This window comes from Mobula hypostoma, chromosome 11, assembly GCF_963921235.1.
Source record: "Mobula hypostoma chromosome 11, sMobHyp1.1, whole genome shotgun sequence".
Classification (NCBI taxonomy): domain Eukaryota; kingdom Metazoa; phylum Chordata; class Chondrichthyes; order Myliobatiformes; family Myliobatidae; genus Mobula; species Mobula hypostoma.
The window spans coordinates 57,007,618-57,032,952 of NC_086107.1; the positions used below are offsets into that span (position 1 = coordinate 57,007,618).

The window sequence follows — 25,335 nt, forward strand, 5'->3', positions numbered from 1 at the left end:
GAGCTTCAGGATCTCAACCACCAGTTCAAGAGCATTTATTAGCCCTCAACCATCAGGCTCTTGAACCAAAGGTGATTGCTTCACTCCACTTCATTAATGAAATGTTCCCATAAACTATGCACTCAATTTCAAGTACACTTCTGCTCATGTTCTCAATATTTATTGCTTATATACTTCCGATTATTATGACTTTTTTTTCTTCTCTTTCTTTTTGTACTTGCAGTTCATTTTTTTTCTCATTGGTTGTTGACCATCTTGTTGGGAGAGGTCTTTCATCGATATTATTGCTTTTCTTACATTTACAGTAATTGCCCACAAGAAATTGAATCTCAGGGTTGTAATGGTGATATGTCTGTGCTTTGTAACAATTTTACTTTGTTCTTTGGACTTTTGGATTTTGAAAATGGTAAGAAAAGGACCCTGCTCTGAAACCTCATGTCACATTCAAGCTTTTGAAGCTCTTGATCAGGAGATGATGAAAAACATCCTGGTGGCCTGGTGTACGTGATCAGGTGAAGCATCAACTCCAGGAAGAAAGCAGGTTAATAGAAGAGCATGGGGGAATAGTCATAAATTGGAGATGTCGGCAGAAGAGGGAACAGAGGCTTTCCGTCTCACAGTTGAAACTAAAACTGTGTCTCAGTTTTGTGGGCGAAGAAACAATTTCAAACGAGGTTTCCAGCGACATCAGATACACAGCAACTCTGGCAGGGTCTGCAAGACATTACTTCCTACAAAGCCAAACCCAGTAGTATGAAAAGCAGTGATGTTTCAGTACTAGATGAACTCAACGCCTTCTATGCCCGCTTTGAAAGGGAGAACACAACTTCAGCTGTGAAGATCCCTGCTGCACCTGATGACCCTGTGATCTCTGTCTCAGAGGCCGATGTTAGACTGTCTTTAAAGAGAGTGAAACCTCGCAAGGCAGAAGGTCCCGATGGAATACCAGCTAATGCTCTGAAAACCTGTGCTAACCAACTAACGGGAGTATTCAAGGACATTTTCAACCTCTCACTGCTATGGGCAGAAGTTCCCACTTGCTTCAAAAAGGCAACAATTACACCTGTGCCTAAAAAGTGTACTGTGGTCTGCCTTAATGACTATCACCCAGTAGCACTCACATCGACAGTGATGAAATGCTTTGAGAGGTTGGTCATGACTAGACTGAACTCCTGCCTCAGCAAGGACCTGGAGCCATTGCAATTTGCCTATCACCACAATAGGTCAACGGCAGATACAATCTCCATGGCTCTCCACACGGCTTTGGACCACCTGCACAACACAAACACCTACGTCATGATGCTGTTCATCGACTATAGCTCAGAATTTAATACTGTCATTCCCACAATCCTGATTGAGAAGTTGCAGAACCTGGGCCTCTGTACCTCCCTCTGCAAATGTCTTCTCGACTTCTGAACCGGAAGACCACAGTCTGTGCGGATCGGTGATAACATATCCTCCTCACTGATGATCAAAGCTGGCGCACCTCAGGGGTGTGTGCTTAGCCCACTGCTCTACTCTCTATATACACATGACTGTGTGGCTAGGCATAGCTCAAATACCACCTGTAAACTTGTTGACGATACAACCATTGTTGGTAGAATCCCAGGTGGTGATGAGAGGGCGTACAGGAGTGAGATATGCCAACTAGTGGAATGGTGCCGCAGCAACAACCTGGCACTCAACGTCAGTAAGCCAAAAGAGCTGACTGTGGACTTCAGGAAGGGTAAGACGAAGGAACACATACCAATCCTCATAGAGGGATCAGAAGTGGAGATAGTGAGCAGCTTCAAGTTCCTCGGCGTCAAGATCTCTGAGGATCTAACCTGGTCCCAGCATATCGATGTAGTTATAAAGAAGGCAAGACAGCAGCTATACTTTATTAGGTGTTTGAAGAGATTTGGCATGTCGACAAATACACTCAAAAACTTCTATAGTTGTACCATGGAGAGCATTCTGACTGGCTGCATCACTGTCTGGTATGGAGGGGTGACTGCACAGGACTGAAAGAAGCTGCAGAGGGTTGTAAATCTAGTCAGCTCCACCTTGGGTACTAGCCTACAAAGTACCCAAGACATCTTCAGGGAACGGTGTCTCAGAAAGGCAACATCCATTATTAAGGACCTCCAGCACCCAGGACATGCCCTTTTCTCACTGTTACCATTAGGTAGGAGGTACAAAAGCCTGAAGACACACACTCAGTGATTCAGGAACAGCTTCTTCCCCTCTGCCATCCGATTCCTAAATGGACATTGAAGCTTTGGGCACTACTGCACTTCTTATTTGATATACAGTATTTCTGTTTTTGCACATTTTCAAAAATCTACTCAATATACACAATTGATTTACTTGTTAATTTATTATTGTTATGTTTTATAATGTTTATTATTATTTTTCTCTGCTAGATTATGTATTGTATTGTACCGCTGCTGCTAAGTTAACAAATGTCACGTCACATGCTGGAGATAATAAACCTGATTCTGAATTCAGTTAGTCATGTTAATTAAATGAATATATTAGATCCTCAACTCATTGGACAAACACTGGTAACACTTTAAATTGATCTGAAGGGACAATGAACGGAATAGTAAGAGTGACAATACATTCTCAAACTTATGTTATACTAGTGAAGAGTTGTTACTTACTGAATAAACTGTAGCATTGTTAATTTTTATTTACATTTAAATTGTTTTACACACTTATGCCAAAGCTTTTCCTTTCTATGTATATAGTCAAGTATTTTCTCGAGGAAAGCTGTAATTTACAAAGTGCTCTTGTTTTAAGAATCAAGTTGGAAACATGTTTTGCTGTTACTTCCTCATCACAGATTCCAGTATTTTCCCTCCTACTGATGGTTGTGGAACAGATTACTGGTTACCCATTGTCTCTCATTTTCTCTCCCTCTTCTGCTAAATACTGGGGAAAGATTTACTGTTCACTGCATCATTTCCAGAACCTGGAACGTGATAGCTGGAGCATTCATGACCTCTAAAACTGCTGTTCTCAAATATCTGGGATTGAAAAGAATCTGCTGGAGGAACTCAGAGTGTCATGCAGCATCTGTGGAGGTGCTTAAAGGGTTTGTCGAGGTATCAACCCAGTGCGGAGTGTGGTGACACAGGGAGTTCCTCCAGCAGTTTGTTTACTGCCCTAGATGCAAGTCTCTTGTGTCTCCAGTCCTAGGGAATTAATGGTTTCTTTAGAACTTTTCTATTAAATTTCACTGTTCCTCATTGATCCTGAACCATTACTCCTCTAGTGTTGCTGACAGGATGTATACTTCTTCGCTGACAGGATGTATACTTCTGCAAAGGCAGACACAAACTGTTGCTGAAATCTGTAGTTTTCTTATTGTTCTATGGCTTGCTGTGATCTTGTCTAGAAAAGTTATTCAAGTTTTATCCAATTTGTGAATAATATAGATTTGTGTTCAACACATAGTTGTAGATTACAACAACCTTGAAGCATAAAAAGACAGGAATGGAGTGATTAGAACTGGCAGATCAATCAGATCTGAAGGTTGAAATCAGCATAAATTATTCTATCAAAGCTATGAATACAATAATTGAGGACATTTGAAGTCCCTTCATTGAGGACATTTAGACCAGTGGTGCAGAGCGAAGGCCCAGAAGATCATCGAGAATACCAGTCACCCCAACCATAAACTGTTTCAGCTGTTTCCATCTGGCAAACACTTCTGCAGCATTAAAGCCAGGACCAACAGGCTACGGGATAGCACAAGGATACAGGGAGTGATAACACAAAGATATTTACTTCCTCGTGTTGTGAGATGGATGTAAGATTTAAATAAATTCGAAAGGATGCATGACTGAGACTGCAGATTCCTGAATGTGGACTGCAGACGCTGGAGTAGATGGACAAAGAGTTGAAGGAGGACAAGTGACATACAATTATAGCTGCAACAAAGATCATTTTGTTCATAATCATGGATCTATGGCCAGGATAGAAACCAATTAAAAACTCAAATGGAGAGGCTTCATTGCTCATTATGAGGCTTGACCATGGAGAGAAGTTGGGTTTAGATCAAGAGATATAGCTTAGCAATATCAAATTGAGTTGATTTGTTTTGTAGAGACGGGTGATGTCTTCATGTGTGAATTTTCATGGGATGGATATAGGAGTAAAAATGATAGCATTGATTTAAAGGAACAATTTGAGTTAAAAACTGGAAATATTGGAACTAAGTGCTTTGTTAAAAGACAAAATGCAAGTCATAAGAGACTAATATGTTAGAACATTTAACACAAGCCAATCCGTCAGGCAATCAGGTTTATTTTTCATTTCTTCTCCGTTAACCAGTGCAATTATTTATGGAAAATGTGTGAGGTTATTGGACACTTTACATTAAAATCTTAAAGTATTTTTGTCAAACCAGTCCACAGGACTTTATACAGCAATATCTGGAAAGAGACAGGCATGGTGGACAGAATATGAAAGAAGAAAAATTAAATCAAGGTGTTTATTTCTAAACTGCTGTTTGGAATTCAGAATGGATCTTTCACTTACTGGTGAGCTGAGATATTGACATAATGTCACTCAATAAATTTCCCTGTACAACAGTGGCCACAGAAATGGTGTAGTTTGTTCTAGAAGTAAGGTTTGAAATTACTATTGAAGTTGTATTTACTGCTTTTGACTTTTTTACAGAACCATTATCATAGGTGACATTGAATGAATAACTTCCAATTTCCATATCAGAAGGTGCACCCCAGTTTAATGAGATGGAACTAGTGCTGGAGGTGGTCACAGTGATAGCTCCAGGAGCACTGGGACCTGTGTGGGATTAAAATTTGAGCAAATTAGTCCTTCCGGCACTATAGATTCCTGATTTTTTTTTTGCTGAAGTGTTTTCCTCAGAAAGGTTTGCAAAGGATATCCTCTATTCTGGACAGAGGGTATTGATCTATTTTCGGTACTGGGTTTACATTGACCCTAAAATCACCACAGATCCTGACAGACCCAGCCTTCTTACTTACTAGGACAACTAGCATTGCCCATGGGCTCCACTCAATCTTGGATAGAATTCGTTCAGCCTCCATGGGATGTAGCTGACTGGCTACTTTATGACAGGTGGTATAATGAACCAGATGGACTTTGTAAAAGTTGGGTGTGGCATTTTCCAATGCCATCCTTGAACACTGCTGTAGCATCATCCAGTACTTTCCTTAATTCATTTTTACATGACTCTATTGCAAGGGTGTGGCATGCAAATGGTGGATGGATCTCAAATCAATTTGTTGTGTCTCAGCCACTCACAGCCCATAATACTAGCCCTCCTGTTTCTAACCACATAACAAGCAATATTAGGCTAGTGATTATTGCATTTCATTGTGACAAATGTCATTCCCACAGGAGTTAAGTTTTCTCCAGTATAATTTCTTAATTGGATATCTGCAGGCTTCTTTGAACTGCCATTTAAACTCACTTTGTGTAATGATTGAAACAGCTGAGCCAATGTCCAATTCCATGTTAATTAATATGCCATTCAGTTCTGGTGTGAGCCATTTTGCTTGTCTATTGTTAGTTTTCACACAATAAATCTCTACGCTACCCAGACTTGTGTCACTCTCATCCTGATGAAGGGTCTTGGCTGAGACATCAACCGTTTATTCGCATCCTGACCTGCTGAGCTCCTTCAGTACATGGTGTGTATCATTCTTGTCATTATCACATTTTTCATTAACAGTATCCAGATTAGCACTATTTTTGAAACTGCAACTTGACTTTTTCTCTCTTTCTGTTCCCCAAGCAGTTCATATGTTTTTGTCTGCCTGACATTCTCTTTTTATGTATCCTACTTTGTTGCATTTACCAATGCAAATTTAAGTGCAAAACAGTGACACGCTCTTCATTCTCCTGGTCAACAAAATGCCAAGAAAAAAGCCCAGATGCCCAAACGGCGAGAGAGAACCAGAAAGTTAAACCCAAGCTGGGTCCACAGAAAGCAAGTCACCACTAAACGCAGGTGCAGAGACACCGAATGCCCAGTAAACACTGTCAATTTAACCCATGCAATCCCAGGCATACAGATGCCAGGTAATGATGTTTAAAAACATCACTACCCTCATAGTTACATGCCTCTCATTATCCTGGTACATGGGAAATCACAAGCCGAGCTTGATCAACTCTGGCTGGGTCGCCTCGGGGAGGGTGTCTAATGATGAAAGACCCGAAACACCCGATGATCCAAGGATGCATTACTGATGATGTGTCCCAGTGTACACCCGGTTCATTGAACCAAGTGGTGTCGGACCATGATAATGAAAGGCATGGGCCAGATACACCTGGCTTCACCACATTAGCCTATGCCCCATAGCACCTCATACCTCACCACTCAAAACTCTGCAGCCTTACCTCTCCCAGTCACACACATACATCCACCAGCCCAACACTCAAACCTAATCCTAAAGTCCAACGGGGCACACACCCCCACAAACCCTCGGCACATCCCGATTATCATGCCACACCCCTACAAACCCTAGGCACACCCCGACTAACCCTGGCCACACCCCCACAAATCCGATTACCTTTGTCAGGAGGGGCAAGATCCAAGAAAGGCAAGTGTTGGACCTGGTTAATGAAGGCGTGGGCCAGATCAAAGTGGCAGGGTTGCGTGAAATTGAATCTCAAGTGAGGAGATCAAAAAGCACAAGAGGGCTGATTTGCCCACTGCCCGCATACTCTCAACCAGTTTTAAGTTTTGCACTTAAATCTGCATTGGTTTGGCATATTGTGAGTACTATCCACAATGGTAACACAATTTGTTTGGTCAGGCAGGACTCCATCGAGATTCTCCAATTTTGTTCACACTCGTTTTCATTCCTGACTGCAACTCAATCGTGTCTCCGTCTGCTGTTTCCATTGCTGTTTCCAGTGATTTCAACTGGTCTTTTCAATGTAATTTGTGCTTCAATCATGAGCTATTTTTGAATGTTTTCTTGTAAGATTCCACAATTAAACAATCACAGTGCATTGTTAAGCCCATTACTGAACTGGCAATACTCAGACAACTTCTTCAAATCAGCCACGTAAGCTGAAATAGACTCCCTTTCTTATTAATTCTCCTTATGAATCCTAAAACATTCTGCAATCATTGTAGGTTTTTGTTCTTAATGTTCTTGAATTACTTTCACAATATCAGTAAAGCTCATTCCAGCTGGCTTGGTTGGAGCAGTCAAATGTCAGAGCAAAATGTATACTTTTCAACCTATTACACTCTGCATAACTGCAAAATTTCTCATTGGCTACTCCATTTGCATCAAAATAGTGCTCAATTCATTGAGTATACATCAATCATTTATCTTCTGTGCAACCTAACATGTCCGTCTTTCTGATGTAGCCACCCATTTCTGCTTTCATTTTATTTATGATTATTATCACCCAATATTCACTGTTTATGAAACCATGAATTTCATCTGTTTTCGGCCTTATTTTTTGGTCAACTGACAACATTGGAGGAGCCACTCATTACAGCAAACTCAACCACTATACAACCTCAGAACTACAAGGACCAACAGTATGACTTTGCAATGAATGATGCACCTTTAAAGGATGTGATATTTTTAAGCAACAGTGTCTTCATTGTGGGATTAGCATTACCTTCTGTGTGTCTGAGCATCATCAAGAAGCAGGTGGTGCTAATGATTACATCAATATCACCCAGAGTAATGCTCAACCACTGCATAATATTCAAACTTATGAATATTAATGCAAGTTCTCTGCTGTAACTCTCTACCTAGAATATGCTTCCTGCCATATATTCCGGAACTTTGATCACCAAAAGCCACTTTCAAATATTATAAGCATATTCTCGTGCCAAGTTGATAGAGTAATAATTCCAAATGGGGCAGAGAAAGCAGTTGGCCAGTAACAAAAGCTGCAGCCGACTGAACACTCTGCAGAAAACCTTCAGCCAAATATCTGATGATGTCTCAAAAATACTTTCCTAAAGCTAATGTCCTCACAATGTCACACCATCTTTCATCATTTGACTCTCATGTGGCCTTCATTCCAGATCACAAGGGAAATTCCAACCCAATTTCATGCAACTGTAGCTTCATTCTTTGCTCCATCATGAACAACAGTAGTCATAGAGGTGGTGTAATAGGTTCCAGATTGAAGAAGTTGCAGCTGATGGAGTTTGAACTTTCAGTCAAGGAAATGCTGGGATTATAAACACGGGAAAATCTGCAGTTGCTGGAAATCCAAAGCAACACACACAAAATTCTGAAGGAACTCAACAGGCCAGGCAGCATCTATGAAAAAGAATAAAATAGTAGATATTTTTTGGCCAAGACCCTTCTGGTAATTGCCTCCCCACTTCATTATTCCCCATTCCTGTTTCTCTCTTTCACCTTATCGCCTTACCTCCCATTCACCTCCCTCGGGTGCTCCTCCCCCTTCCCTTTCTTCCATGGTCTACTAACATTTCCTATCAGATTCCCCCTCCTCCAGCCCTTTAGCTCTTTCACCAATCAACTTCCCAGCTCTTTACTTCACCCCTCCCCTTCTCCTGGTTTCACCTATCTGCTACATTGTACTTCTTCCTCCCTCCCCCTCACCTTCTTACTCTGACTTCTCCCCTTCCTTTCCAGTCCTGAAGGAGGGTCTTTCCCCGAAATGTTGACTGTTTACTCTTTTCCATAGATGCTCTCTGGCGTGCTGAGTTCTTCCAGCACTTTGTATGTGTTGCTGAGGAGATGCTGGACCCAGTTATAGTCCTGTAGGTGATACTGAAGTTGTATTGGGGGTCTTGTCCACTAAGCAATCAAGCAATCAGAGGAGCTGCTTTCACCTGTGGCTATCTATTACTTGATGCTAATTTCCATGACGATAAACATGTTGACAAGCATTACATCCTGCATGACGGGACAATGTCACTATCAACATGCAGAGAACTAAGCCTATGCCAAGTTCTTGCCAATCTTAAGTCTGTCGGCAGTGGACTTCTTCTCGATCAAAACCTTTAAATTGCTGGTATTCCAGCTCCTTTCACAATCTAACTACTAAGCCTTGAAATGGGATTTAAATGTGCATTTGACAAATCTGCATTCATAAAGAGAGCTTTCCTCCCTATCAATTATCAAACAAGATCAGCCTAATATTCACAAGCAGATTGAGTCAAGTTTTACCAACACGTCTATCTTTCAATGAAACACATAGTAAGCAGCTGTTGAGTCAAATAAGGCCACTGAGTACATTCCTAATGTTAGTCTCCTCAGTCTCACAATCAAAAATTGATAGAGGTTAATATTACACACAAAGAAACTAATACTTTTGTTTGCAATGAACAGGTGAAACCAAACATTCAGGCAGCAACAAGGTTTTGTTCATTCTTGTGCCTCAGCACCAACTTCTCACCCTGCCAGCGATATGTGCAACACAAAAGGCGAATCAAAAATGCAAACAAAGCGGTTCACTTATATGTGAACTGACTTAGAACCACAGCTTCACTCTTCACTGCACCATGAACAACAGTAGTCACAGAGATGGTGCAATTGGTTCCAGATTGAAGGTCTTGGATTGCAGTGGAATTTGAACTTTCAATTTAGGTAATACCAGAACTGTTGTTAGTTCTGTATATAATGCTGAAATAATACTGGTTAATCCTCACGTTGAAAAGTCTTCCTAAATTGAGGGATATGACACTGTCATTTAAGACTGTCACAGAATTGGTTCCTGGCTTGATAGCAAGTCTCAGAAAGCAGTGAATGGAGGTTGATTTGAACGGGTAGAAGAAAACAGATGCAGCAAATTAAACACCAATGCAAATTGTCAACTTCCATAAACAGTATACATATCAATATATGCGGTATGTGCCCATTAGCAACAATGCAGCAAAACCTTTCAAGACTTATTTACCATTTCCAAATTCAGAAGCCACTTGTGACATTCACTCCAACAGCTCTCACCTCCAACATTCTATGCCCATACTCAAGATTGTCAACCGAGGAGAACAAATAAACTATTTGCAATTATCAAGGAGGGCATATTACTGCTCTATCAAGATTTATGCTGCCTGATTCTATAAATCACATTGTAATAATATCCCCTTAGCATGAAAGAGATGAAAAGAAAACAGAAACCTTTCCATCTCATTACATCGTTGCGATGTAACAACTTCCCATTTGCAAAACTAAAAGACTATTTCCATCATGAAAAATAAAATTTAAACAACCCTTTCATTATATTCACTGTATTTTCTTACCTAGTATCATCTAAAAAGGGTCTCACTCCAGCTTTATCTAGCTGGCTTGGACAAGGAAGAATCCCCATTGAAACAAATTCCATGGTGACACTTTCTTACCTGTTGTAGAAGGGACATTGACCAGATCTGTTAATGTGTTATCAGCCACCAATGTGGAGATGCTAAAATTGTATTCAGTTCCAGGATCAAGTTGTGTCGCAGTAATTGATTCATGATCAGTCATCCTTGTTGAGAGAGTTCCATTCAGTGTCATCTCATAGGTGTACTCAGGCTTGTGCTCGATTGATCTGTCACTGCTCAGACTAACTGAACTGGTGTTGTAATTTGCAATTGTTACATTGTTTACAGGGTTTGGTTCTGTAAGTATTAATGAGATGTAGAGAATAACAGCAATCTCATAAAGCCTCTTACTTTTCTGCACTTCAAGATCTCTGAACTTGACAGCACATCAATCCATGTCATTGCAATCAATTTCCATCAGCAGGTTATATCCAGCCCATCTGTATACATTTTAATGCCATCTTCCAGAGACCCAATAAATCATGACAACCACATTCAATCATTCTCACCACTTCCCTTCTTTATTTCCTCAGTGGTACTTAATCATAATCCTCAGAGGTACTCAACAAGCCCACTAACAAGGTGACTGATTGAACATCTAACTCCAGCAGTTCCAAAAGGAAAGTAATTTTAGAAACTAGAATCACTGAACAACCAGAGCTGCTTGCAATATATGCACATTTCCATAATGCGTTTGTAAACAACAAAATCACCAATGTTGGACAATTATTACTTCCTACAAGACCGGAAATCATCATTATCTAACAAGCAGAAAACCAAGTCAATGCAGAGTTCTTGGCAATCTTCAGTCTGGTAGTGGATTCCTTCAGGAACAAAGGGCTGAAATTCCTATTCACAATATCGATGACCAATTTTGCAATTTTAAGGAGCTTTTTAGTCTGAACTCCTAAGCAACCAGTGGAGCTGTGATCACCCGTAGCATTCGAACAATTGATGCATATTTTCAAAACATGGTGTTTACAAACAACAAGTTCTTGAATGTTGATCAATCGTTACTGATAGGTCTGGTCCTTGGGTTGGGTTTCTAAATTGGAGAAAGGTTAATTTTAATGGTACTGGAAAGCATGGATTGGGAGAGGTGTTTCTGGCAAAGGTGTGTACTTGGTAAGTGGGAGGCTTTTAAATGTAAAATTTTGAGAGTACGGAGTTGTACGTTCCTGTCAGAATAAAAGGGAAGTATAACAGGTTTCGGAAACCTTGGTGTTTGAGAAATTAAGCCCTGGTTATGAAAAAAGGGGTGCTTGTCCCTTGGCACAGAACCCGCAGATGCAGAGGTTCGTAAATTATGCCCAGTTCAATATGCTTGTTAATAGTCTTCCATTGAGAACCAACCTTCTAAGATTTCTCTTGATTTCTTGTTTTGTGCTTCTGACAGGATTTTTGCTAGTTTCCCAATTGAGCTTGTGTCCTTCATGGTTTTCAGGTACTGAAAATAGTGACAAATGGTTATGTCGGTTTATCGCTAGATGATGTTCATGTTGTCTCCTGGATAGTTTTATTTCAGTCTGTCCTAGATGGTGTTTGGGGCAGACTCCACATTGGATTAGGTTTATTAACTAGGGATACGGGTCAGCAGAGATCAATCATCTATTTGGCTGGTCAAAACTCAGCGGAAACTGGCGGCCAGAGCTACAGGCAGCTGATCAGATCAACCACATACAAGATACTGGAGGAACTCAGCAGGTCAGGCAGCACCCATGGAAAAGAGTAAACAGTCTACGTTTCGGGTCAAGACCCTTGCTCAGGACTGAAAGCTTCTTCAGAACACCGACCCGACCAATAAAAACACAAACACTCGAGAGGTTGTGGCTATTGAGTTCAGTGGAGAGACGGTAGATATTACGCTGAAGCTGGGTTCAGCTGAGGGATGATATATATCTCAATGCAGCTAGGTTCAGCGCTGGACGGTAAATGTCATGCGGCTACTGGGTTCTAGCTGATGGCCGGTAGATGTCATGACAAAACAGGGTTCAGTTGAGGGACCATAGATACCACGCGGAAGCCGGGTTTCATTGAGGGATGGTAGATGTCTCGCTGAAAGTGGTTTCAGTTGAAGGAAGGTAGATCCCTCACGCAACCGAAAGCGGTTAGTCTGAACCATCGCGCGCGATCCACGCTCGGTGGTGGACTGGAATCCAGATTTTGATTGAATGAATGCAAGGCTTTATTGAGTTGTTTGGCCGAACGGAAGATCGAGAGGAACGGAGAGAGGCGGTTGCTGAAAGAGACCAGTCGGGTGGTTTAAAATGGGCATAAAGGAGGGAGTGACATGCTCTTTAAAGTGAGCAGCAGGAAAGGAGTGAGTGAAACAGGATTTTTCGCTTCCAACAAATCAGGTTGCAAATCAGACAACATTGTTTAACCTTTCCACTTGATTATCTCGGTTATGGGTTGCAGCAAATGACCTAGCCAGCGATACGGCCTTCATTATTTCAGTAACGTTCAATTTGCCCTTATCTATCAATGCTGGAATATTGTTGTTCCTATGAATCCCCTTTCAGCTGGAGAGGAGACAGCACGCCATTCGTTGCTGCTGTTCCTCGAGCTGGCAAGGAATTACAGGTCATCCTCTTCGTTCAGTGCTACTCGAAAGTGCAATAAGTTGTTGGTTTAATGACACTGGATTCAGTGTTATGTTTGGAAGATCTCAGGAAAGCACAGTCCCGTTGGTGGCGGTAATGCACCTTTAAGTTGGACTGCCAATCGCTGTTAAATGATAGAAGAAGAAGCAACGCTCAATTGCGCACTGATTATTCGACTGGTGACAAACGTGTGCGACCCTAACCTCAAGGTTCAACGAACAACCCTATAAACAGGCATCCAACTCCAGCTACCAATCTTCTATTTCATTTCATGTTGAATATGCATCCAATTCCACAATCCAGTTGTGTCACAGTAACTGATTCATCATCAGTAATCCTTGTTAGGAGATTTCCATTCGATGCCACCTCATTGATGTACTCAGACTTGTGTTTGACTGGTCTCTCCCATCTCAGAGTAACTGAAGTGTTGATGTGAAATAAAAGGGTTATGTTTCTCACAGGTTTCAGTTCTGCAACTACGAATGGCATGTTGGTGACGGCACAGCACCGAAGCCGCAGAGAGTCAGCTCCTTCATGGGCGCTGGCCTCAGTAGTGTCCAGGGCATCTTCAGGGAGCGATGCCTTGAAAAAATGGTGTCCATCATTAAGGACCCCCATCACCCAGATTTTTTTATTTCTGCTCTCACTTTCTCAGTACATTTTGCTTTCTATGTTTGCTCTACTTATTTAATTTATCTAATATATATATAGACTGCAAATAATTTTTTCTATTGTTATGTATTGCATTGCACGACATATGTTGGTGATATGAAAACTGATTCCGATGTGTACCTCCAAATGCTTCACTGCTCTTTATATGTGGGCACAGATTCATATCATCCCCATGACTTATTCTATGCAAATCTTGTGCCCATTGCAAAAACCTATTCATTAACATAATTATGGATTTTTTTATTTCCTCAAGGGATCCTTACAATTATCTCCTTCATGTTGATTGTGCACTTGTCCCTCAAGTATTAATTATTTTAGGTATTCTATCAGTCAACATTTTTGCTCAGCAGTGTGTTAAGCCCTCATTTGGCAGGTCTGTGGGATCTTTATAAAGATCTTAGCAAAACCATCTTCCTTCACTCACTCTGCTGTCAATCGCGACTCAATTCATCGTCCCTCCATTTGGGATGCTTAGTTAGATCGTTTGTAAAAGAAAGTTTTGGTCTTTCTTGTGCCAAGATAAAAGAACAATGATTGTAACTCATTAATCATTCATTAGCAAAGCAGCAAAAACCAACATCTCAGTAGAACACATTCAACCAACTAGCTAACAATATCTCCCAAATCCTTTCTTAAATTCAATGATCGCAAGTGGTGGCAGATGTCCTTTCTTATTTGCTTCTGATTTGTGGACTGCATCATGAGGTAAATTTCATCCGACATATATGTGAACTGACTCAGATTCACAGCTTCCCTCTTCACTTCACCATGAACAAAAGTAAATTTCATCCCAGATCAAAGATCTTGGACAGTTATGGAATTCAGACTTTCAATTTAGGTAACACCAGAACTGTTGTCAGTCCTGTATGTCATGCTGAAATTATACTGGTTAACTCTCATGTTCAGAGGACTTCCTAAGTTGAGGGATGTGGCAATGTTGCTTAAGGCTGTCACAGTAATGGCTTCCAACTTGCTAGGAACTCTTAGAAGCCAGTAAATGGAAGTTGATTGTTGGGGTAAGATGAGAAAAACAGAAGTTCCAAATTAAACAGCTATGCAAGTTCTCAACTTCCATCAGTAATATATATCAATATATGCGGTATGTGCCCATCAGCAACAATGCAGCAAATCCTTTCAAGGCTTATTTACTATTTCCAAATTCAGAAGCCACTTGTGACATTCACCCCAACAGCTCTTTCCTCCAAACTCCTTTGTACGTAATCAGGGTCATCAAGCTGGTTTGTTCAAGAAGGCGCTCCAGATGAAAGAAATTCCATGGCAACTTTTTCTTACCTTTCGTAGTAGAGACATTGACCAGATCTGCTGATGTGTTATCAGCCACCATTGTGGAGGTATTATAATTGTATTCAGTTGCAGGATCAAGTTGTGTCACAGTAATTGATTCATCATCAGTCATCCTTGTTGAGAGAGTTCCATTCCGTGTCACCTCATAGGTGTACTCAGACTTGTGCTCGATTGATCTGTCACTGCTCAGACTAACTGAAGTGGTGTTGTAGTTTGCAATTGTTACATTGTTCACAGGGTTTGGTTCTGTAAGAATTAATGAGATGTAGAGAATAACAGCAATCTCATGAAGCATCATGCTTTTCTGCACTGGATTCAGTTTTATATTTGGAAGATATCAGGAAAGCAGAGTGCAGCTGCTGGTGGTAATGCACCTTTAAGTTGGACTGCCAATCGCCGTTAAAAGATAGGAGAATTAACAACACTTAATTGCGCACTAATTATGTCACCCCGAATGATGACGAGTGTTTGTGAACTAATGTCAAGGGTGGACGAACAATTTGAATGCAAACTTTCAATTAAGGGAACACCAGAACTGTTGTGAGTACTGTATGTAATGCTGAAATTATACTGGTTAACCCTCATGTTCAAAGGTCTTCCTAAGTTGAGAGATATGACACTGTTGCTTAAGGCTGTCACAGAAATGGTTACTTGCTCGGTGGTTACTCTAAGAAGAAAGTAAATAGAGGTTGATTTAAATAGATAAAAGAAAAGAGAGATAGCACCTGTGCATGTTTTCGACTTCAATCACCAATATATATCAATATAGGCAGTATGTGCCTATCGGCAACATTGCAGCAAAACTTTTCAAGTCTTATTTACTATTTTCAGACTCAGTAGCTACTGGTGACATTCACTCCAACAGCTCACAACTCTAACATTCTTTGCCCATACTCAGGGACCTCAACCAAGGAGAAAAAATAAACTATTAATTGGTTATAACAACAGTTAGGAGGGCGTAAAATCACTCTATCAAGATTTATGCTGCCTGATTCCATAATTCAGATTGTAATAATATCCCCCTTAGCATGAAAGAGGTGAAATGAAAACTAAAACCTTTCCAGCTGATTACAACTCTGGAATGTGACAACATTCAATTTGCATAGGTGAAAGACTATTTTCTTCATGAAAGATAAAACTTAAACAATCCTCTCATTTCATTCACTGTATTTTCTGACCTTGGTTCATCTAAAAAGGGCTGAGTCCAGCTTTATCTTGCTGGTTTGTTCAAGAAGGAACTCCCAATTGAAGAAATTCCATGGCAACTTTTTCTTACCTGTGGTAGTAGAGACATTAACCAGATCTGCTGATGTGTTATCAGCCACCATTGTGGAGGTATTATAATTGTATTCAGTTGCAGGATCCAGTTGTGTCACAATAATTGATTCATTATCAGTCTTCCTTGTTGAGAGAGTTCCATTCAGTGTCACCTCATAGGTGTACTCAGGCTTGTGCTCGATTGATCTGTCACTGCTCAGACTAACTGAAGTGGTGTTGTAATTTGCATTTGTTACATTGTTCACAGGGTTTGCCTCTGTAAATATTAATGAGATGTAGAGAATAACAGCAATCTGATAAAGCCTCATACGTTTCTGCACTTCAAGATCTCTGAAATTGACAGCACATCAATCCATGTCATTCCCATGACTTTCCATCAGCAAGTTATATCCAGCACATCTGTAAACATTTCAGTGCCATCTACCAGAGACCCAATAAATCATGACAACGACATTCAATCACTCTCTCAACTTCCCTTCTTTATTTCCTGAATGGTACTTAAACATCATCCTCAAATGTACTAAACAAGCCTACCAACACATCAGGGTATTCACTTGAAGCAGTCTCCTGCACTGCTTAATCTCCTCATTTAGATTATCTTGATTATGAGTTGCAGCAAATAACCTAGCCAGTGATACGGTCTTCCTTATTTCATTGTCGGTCATTTTGTCCTGATCAATCAACGCTGGAATATTGTTGTCCCTACGAATTCCTCATGGGCTGCAGAGAGATAGAGAGCACCCTGATGGTTGTTGATGTTCTTCGAACTGGCAAGGAATTACAGGACATCCAATTTGTTCAGCTCTTGTCTGACGTGCAATAAGTTCTTGGAACATTTAGTGACACTGGATTCAGTTTTATGTTTGGAAATTATTAGGGAAGCACAATCCAGTTGGTGGCAGTAATGCACCTTTCAGTTGGACTGCCACTCACCGTTTAAAGATAGAAGAAGGAACACCAATCAACTGCGCACCGATTATGTCACCTCAAATGGTGACGGACGTTTGTAAACTAAGGTGAAGGTTCGACGAACAACTTGATCTTGAACTTTCTATTTGGGGAACACCGGAACTGTTGGCAATCCTGTATGTAATGCTGAAATTATACTGGTTAACCCTCATATTGAAAGGTCTTCCTAAGTTGAGGGATATAGCACTGTCGCTTGAGGCTGTCACAGAAATGGCCACTAGCTTTGTGGGAGTTCTTAGGAGACAGTAAATGGAGGCTGATTTTTGTGGATAGAAGAAAATAGAAATTGCAAATTGAACACCAATGCAAGTTGTCTTCTTCCATCAACAATACATATCAATATATGTGGTACGTGCCCATTAGCAGCACTGCAGCAAAACCATTCGAGGCTTATTTGCTGTTTCCAAACTCAGAAGCCACTTGTGACATTCACTCCAACAGCTCTCACCTCCAACATTCTTTGTCCATACTCAGGTTCGTCAACCAAGGAGAACAAGTAAACTCTTAATTGGTGCTATACCTACTGTCAGGAGGGCGTATTACCGCTCTATCAAGATTTATGTTGCCTTATTCCATAATTCACATTGTAATAATAATATCCCCCTTACCTTGAAAGAGGTGAAAGGAAAATAGGTCTTTCCAGCTGATTACCTCGTTGGAATACGACAACATTCAATTTGCATAGCTAAAAGACCATTTTCATCATGTAAAATGAAATTTAAATAATACTTTCTTTATATTCACTGTATTTTATGACCTTGGATCATCTAAGAAAGGTCTTACTCCAGCTGTATCTGGCTGACTTGGTCAAGGAGGATCTCCCATCAAAATAAGTTCCATGGCAACATTTTCTTACCTGTCGCAGAAGAGACATTGACTGGATCTACAAATATATTATCAGCTGCCATTGTGGAGATGCTAAAATTGTATTCAGTTCCAGGATCCAGTTGTGTCACAGCAATTAATTCATCATCAGTCATCCTTTTTGACAGAGTACCATTCAGAGTCAACACATAGTTGTACTCAGGCTTGTGCTCGATTGATCTGTCACTGCTCGGACTAACTGAAGTGGTGTTGTAATTTGCATTTGTTACATTGTTCTCAGGGGTTGGTTCTGTAAGTATTAATGAGATGTAGAGAATAACAGCAATCTCATAAAGCCTCATACTTTCCTGCACTTCAAAATCTCTGAAATTGACAGCACATTAATCCATGTCATTCCAATCACTTCCCATCAGCAGGTTATATCCAGTCTATCTGTAAGCATTTTAATGCCATCTACCAGAGACCAATAAATCATGACACATTCACTAATTCTCTCACTTTTCTTCTTTATTTCCTCAATGGCACTGAATCATAATCCTCAAATGTCCTAAGCAAACCTACCAACACATCAGAGTATTCACTTGGAGCCACTGTCCTGCACTCTTAGATGTCTACATATTGATTAGCTTGTTTATGAGTTGCAGCAAATAACCTAGCCATTGACATTGCCTTCCTTATTTCAGTGTCGGACATTTTGTCCTGATCTATCAACGTGGGAATATTGTTATCCCTACGAATCCCTGATAGGCTGCAGAGAAGTAGAGAGCACAGCGACGGTGGTTGATATTCTCTGTACTGCAAGGAATGACTAGACATCCACTTGGTGTAGCGCTACTCTTAAGTCTGATTAGTTGATGGAGCATTTAATGACTCTAGATTCAGTTTTATGTTTGGAAAATACCAGGAAGCACAATCCAGTTGGTGGCGGTAATGCACCTTTAGGATGCACTGTCAATCGCCGTTAAAAGATAGAAAGAACAAACTCAATTATCTTCTGATTATATCACCTCCAATGGTGCGGAATGTCTGTGAAGTAATGTGAAGTGTTGACGAACAACTTGAACCTGAACTTTCATTTTAGGGAACACCAGAAATTTTGTTAGTACTGTGTGTAATGCTGAAATTATACTGGTTAACCCTCATGTTCAAAGGTCTTCTAAGTTGAGGGATATGGCACTGTTGGTTAAGGCTGTCACAGAAATGGCTACTCGCTTGGTGGTTACTTTTGGAAGACAGTAAATGGAGGTTTATTTAATTGGATAAAAGAAACCATAAGAAGCAAATGAAACACCTATGCACGTTTTCCACTTCCATCAACAATATATATCTCAATATATGCGGTATGTGCCCTTTTGCAACACTGCAGCAAAACCATTCAAGGCTTATTTACTATTTCCAAATTCAGACGCCACTTGTGACATTCACTCCAACAACGCTCACCTCCAACATCCTTTGTAAATACTCAGGTTTGTCAGCCAAGGAGAACAAATGAACTCTTAATTGGTGCTATACCAAATGTCAGGAGGGCGTATAATCACCCTACCATGATTTATGCTGCCTGATTCCATAATTCCGATTGTAATAATCTCTCCCTTAGCAGGAAAGAGATGAAAAAAATCAGAGACCTCTCCAGCTGGTTACATCATTTGAATGTTGAAACATTCAATTTGCATAGCTAAAAAAGTATTTTCTTCATGAAAAATGATATCTAAACTATCCTTTCATTGCGTTCACTGGACTTTCTGAACTTGGATCATCTAAAAAGGGTCTCACTCCAGCTTTATCTTGCTGGCTTAGTCAAGGAGGAACTCCCATTGAAACAAATTCCATGGCAACATTTTCTTACCTGTTGTAGAGGAGATATTGACTGAATCTGATAATGTATCAACAGCAGCCATTGTGGAGGTGCTAAAATTGTATTCAGTTCCAGGATCCAGTTGTGTCGCAGTAATTGATTCATCATCAGTCATCCTTGTTGAGAGAGTTCCATTCAGTGTCACCTCATAGGTGTACTCAGACTTGTGCTCGATTGATCTGTCACTGCTCAGACTAACTGAAGTGGTGTTGTAATTTGCAATTGTTACATCGTTCTCAGGGGTTAGTTCTGTAAGTATTAATGAGATGTAGAAAATAACAGCAATCTCATAATGCTTCATATCTTTCTGCACTTCAAGATCTCTGAAATTGACAGCGTATCAATCCATGTCATTCCAATCACTACCCATCATCAAGTTATATCCAATCCAACTGTAAACATGTCATCTAATAGATACCCAGTAAATCATGACAGCCACATTCAATCATTCTTTCAACCTCCTGTCTTTATTTCCTCAGTGGTGATTTATCATAATCCTCAAAAGCACCGAATGCACTAAACAAGCCGGCAAACACATCAGGGTATTCACTTGGAGCACTGTCCTGCACTTGTTTTAGCTGTTCACTTGGATTATCTTGATTATGAGTTGCAGCAAACGACCTAGACAGTGACATGGTCTTCCTTATTTCAGTGTCGGTCATTTTGCCCTGGTCAATCGATCCTGGAATATTTTTGTGCCTACACAACCTGATGGGCTGCAGCGCAGGAGAGAGCAACCTGATGGTTGGTGATGTTCTTCGAGTTGACAAGGAATTACAGGACATCCTCTTGGTTCAGCGATACTCTAAAGTGCAATAAATTCTTGCAGCATTCAATGACACTGGATTCAGTTTTATGTTTGGAAGGTATGAAGAAAGCAGAGTCCAGTTGGTGGTGGTAATGCACCTTTAAGTTGGACTGCCAATCGCCATTAAAAGATAGGAGAATTAACAACACTTAATTGCGCACTGATTATGTCACCCCGTATGGTGACAAGCGTTTGTGAACTAACATCAAGGGTAGACGAACAACTTGAACTTGAAATTTCAATTAAGAGAACACCAGAAGTATTGTGAGTACTGTATGTAATGCTGAAATTATACTGGTTAACCCTCATGTTCAAAGGTCTTCCTATGTTTTGAGATATGGCACTGTTGGTTAAGACTGTCACAGAAATGGCTACTGGCTTGGTGGTTACTCTTAGAAGACAGTAAATGGCGATTGATTTAAATAGAGAAAGGAAAACGAGGTAGCAAATGAAACACCTGTGCACATTTTTGACTTCCATCAACAGTATATCTCAATATATGCGTTATGTGCCCCTTAGCAACACTGCAGCAAAACCCTCCAAGGCTTATTAACTATTTCCAAATTCAGAAGGCACTTGTGACATTCACTCCAACAACTCTCACCTCCAACATCCTTTGTAAATACTCAGGTTTGTCAATCAAGGAGAACAAATAAACTTTTAATTGGTGCTATAACAACTGTTATAGAGGAGAGTGTACAATCACTCTATGAAGATTTATGCTGCCTGATTCCGTAATTCAGATTGTAATAATATCCCGCTTAGCATGAAAGAGGTGAAATAAAAACAGAAACCTTTCCAGCCAATTACAACGTTGGAATGTGACAACATTCAATTTGCACAGCCAAAAGATTATTTTCTTCATGAGAAATGAAATTTAAACAATCTTTTCTTTTCATTATCAGTATTTTCTGACTTTGGATCATCTAAAAAGGGTCTTACTCCCGCATTATATTGCTGGCTTGGTCAAGCAGGAACTTCTGATGAAAGAAATTCAATTCTATGGCAATATTTTCTTACCTGTCGCAGAAGAGACATTGACCAGCTCTGTTAATGTATTATCAGCCACCATTGTGGAGATGCTAAAATTGAATTCAGTTCCAGGATCCAGTTGTGTCGCAGTAATTGATTCATCATCAGTCATCCTTGTTGAGAGAGTTCCATTCAGTGCCACCTCATAGGTGTACTCAGGCTTGTCCTTGATTGATCTGTCACTGCTCAGACTAACTGAAGTGGTATTGTAATTTGCAATTGTTACATTGTTCTCAGGGGTTGCCTCTGTAATATTAATGAGATGTAGAGAATAACAACAATCTCATAATATCTCACTTCAAGATCTTTGAAATTGACAGCACATCAATCCATGTCATTCCAATCACTTCCCATCAGCAAGTTATATCCAGCCCATCTTCCAACATTTAAATGCCATCTACCAGAGATGCAACAAATCATGACAACCTCATTCAATCATTCTCTGAATGTCCTTTCTTTATTTCCTTAGTGGTAATTAATCATAACCCTCAAAAGTACCAAACAAGCCTTGCAACACATCAGGATATTCACCTGCAGCACTGTTCTGCATTGTTTAATCTCTTGAGTTGGATTATCTTGATAACGAGTTGTAGCAAAGGACCTAGCCAGTGACATGGTCTTCCTTATTTCAGTGTCGGTCATTTTGCCCAGATCAATCAATTCTGGAATATTGTTGTCCCTATAAAACCCCAATAGGCTGCAGAGAAGGAGAGAGCAACCTGATGGTTGGTGATGTTCTTCGAGTTGGCAAGGAATTACAGGACATCCACTTGGTTTAGCGATACTCTAAAGGACGATATGTTCCTGCAGCTTTTAATGACGCTGCATTCAGTTTTATCTTTGGAAGATATCAGGAAAGTACAGTCCAGCTGGTGGCAGTAATGCACCTTTAAGTTGGACTGCCAATTGCCGTAAATGATAGAAGAAGGAACAACGTTCAATTACGCACCGATTATGTCACCTCAAATGGTGACGAATGTTTGTGAAGTAACATCAAGGTTCGATGAACATCTTGAACTCAAACTTTCAGTTTGCAGATCACCAGAACTGTTGGCAGTCCTGAATGTAATGCAGAAATTATACTGCTCAACCCTATTTTTCTGAGCTCTTCCTAAGTAGAAGGATATGGCTCTGTTGCTTAAGTCTGACACAGAAATGACTCATGGCCTGGTGGCAACTCTTAGAAGACAGTAAATGGAGGTCGATTTTGGAAGATAGAAGAAAGTAGAGGTAGTAAATTAAACACCTATGCAGGTTGTCAACTTTCATCAACAATACGTTTCAATATATGCAGTATATGCCCATTAGCACCACTGCAGCAAAACCTTTCAAGGCTTAATTAACAATTTCCAAATTAAGAAGCAACTTGTGACATTCACTCCAACAGATCTCACCTCCAACATTCCTTTTTTCAATATTTTTGTTATTAATTTCTACATAAAGAATATCAGGTACAAGAAGTGTATATTATAAGTCAAAAGAAAGATAAAATAATACCAATACATATTTGGATTACACTTGCAATCTCATTACTCTATATTCATGTAAATGAAATTAAATCATAATATCAAAACAACATTCCTTGTCCATAATCAGGGTTGTCAACAAAGGAGAACAAATAAACTATTAATTGGTGCTATAACAACTGTCAGGAGGGCATATAACCGTTCTATCAAGATTTACGCTGCTTAGTTCCATAATTCCAATTGAAATAATATCCCCCCTAGCATGAAAGAGGTGAAAAGCAAAACAGAAACCTTTCCAGCTGATTACAACATTGGAATGTGACAACATTCAATTTGCACAGCTAAAAGACTATTTTCTTCATGAAAAATAAACGGTCCTTTCATTTCATCACTGTATTTTCTGACCTTGGTTCATCTAAAAAGGGATGACTCCAGCTTTATCTTGCTACTTTGGTCAAGTAGTAACTCCCGCTGAAAGAAATTCCATGGTAACTTTTTCTTACCTGTCGTAGTAGAGGCATTGACCGAATCTGCTAATGTATTATCAGCCGCCATTGTGGAGATGCTAAAATTATATTCAGTTCCAGGATCCAGGTGTGTCACAGTAATTGATTCACTATCAGTCGTCATGGTTGTGAGAGTTCCATTCAGTGTCACTTTACTGGTGTACTCAGGCATGTGCTCGATCGATCTGTCACTGCTCAGACTAACTGAAGTGGTGTTGTAATTTGCAATTGTTACATTGTTCACAGGGTTTGATTCTGTAAGTATTAATGAGATGAAGAGAATAACAGCAATCTGATAATGCCTCTTACTTTTCTGCATTCCAATGTCTCTGAAATTGACAGCGCTTCAATCCATGTCATTCTAATTATTTCACATCAGAAAGTTATATCCAGTGCCTCTGTAAACATTTCAGTGCTATCTACCAGAGACCCAATAAATCATGACAATGACATTCAATCATTCTCTCTGCTTCCCTTCTTTATATCCTGAATGGTACTTAAACATAGTCCTCAAAAGATAGAAGAAGGAACAACAATCAACTGCACACCGATTTGTCACCTCGAATGGTGACGGATGTTTGTGAACTAAGGTGAAGTTTCGACGAACAACTTGATCTTGAACTTTCTATTTGGAGAACACCAGAAGTGTTGGTAGCCCTGTATGTAATGCTGAAATTGTACTGGTTAACCCTCATGTTGAAACGTCTTGCTAAGTTGAGGGATATGGCACTGTCACTTGAGGCTGTCACAGAAATGACCACTAGCTTTGTGGGAATTTAGAAGACAGTAAATGGAGGTTGATTTTTGTGGATAGAAGAGAATAGAAATTGCAAATTAAACACCAATGTAATTAGTCCTCTTCCATCAACAATACATATCAATATATGTGGTATATGCCCATCAACAACACTGCAGCAAAATCATTCAAGGCTTATTTGCTATTTCCAAACTCAGAAGCCACTTGTGACATTCACTCCAACAGCTCTCACCTCCAACATTCTTTGTCCATACTCAGGTTCGTCAACCAAGGAGAACAAGTAAACTCTTAATTGGTGCTATACCCACTGTCAGGAGAGAGTATTACCGCTCTATCAAGATTTATGCTGCCTGATTCCATAATTCACATTGTAATAATATCCCCCTTAGATTGAAAGAGGTGAAAAGAAAACAGGCCTTTCCGGCTGATTACCTCGTTGGAATGTGACAATATTCAATTTGCATAGCTAAAAGACCATTTACATCATGTAAAATGAAATTGGAACAATCCTTTCATTATATTCACTGTATTTTATGACATTGGATCATCTAAAAAAAGGTCTTACTCCAGCTGTATCTTGCTGGTTTGGTCAAGGAGGATCTCCCATCAAAATAAATTCTGTGGCAACATTTTCTTACCTGTCGTAGAGGTGACATTGACCAGATCTATTAATGTATTATCAGCCGCCATTGTGGAGATGCTCAGACTAACTGAAGTGGTGTTGTAATTTGCATCTGTTACATTGTTCTCAGGGTTTGGTTCTGTAAGTATTAATGAGATGTAGAGAATAACAGCAATCTCATAAAGCCTCATACTTTCCTGCACTTTAAAATCTCTGAAATTGACGGCACATCAATCCATGTCATACCAATCACTTTCCATCAGCAAGTTATATCCAGTCTATCTGTAAACATTATAATGCCATCTACCAGAGGCCAATAAATCATGACAACCACACTCACTAATTCTCT

At 40.0% G+C, this 25,335-nt stretch overlaps 1 protein-coding gene across 7 annotated transcripts in view; it reads right to left on the reverse strand.

Moving 5' to 3' along the window:
* Positions 1-25,335, reverse strand: part of LOC134353772 (receptor-type tyrosine-protein phosphatase eta-like) — a 299,381-nt gene that overhangs the window by 159,762 nt on the left and 114,284 nt on the right. For 5 of the 7 annotated variants that reach the window (XR_010019675.1, XM_063062128.1, XM_063062129.1 and 2 more), the window contains one exon: positions 25,003-25,125. The exons of the other annotated variants lie outside the window; for them this stretch is intronic. Coding sequence is in view for 4 of the 5 variants with exons in the window: in XM_063062128.1 (XP_062918198.1) it covers positions 25,003-25,125 (123 nt within the window). In the remaining variant the exon portion in view is untranslated. The remainder of the gene's footprint in view (positions 1-25,002; positions 25,126-25,335) is intronic. 7 annotated transcript variants of the gene reach the window in all.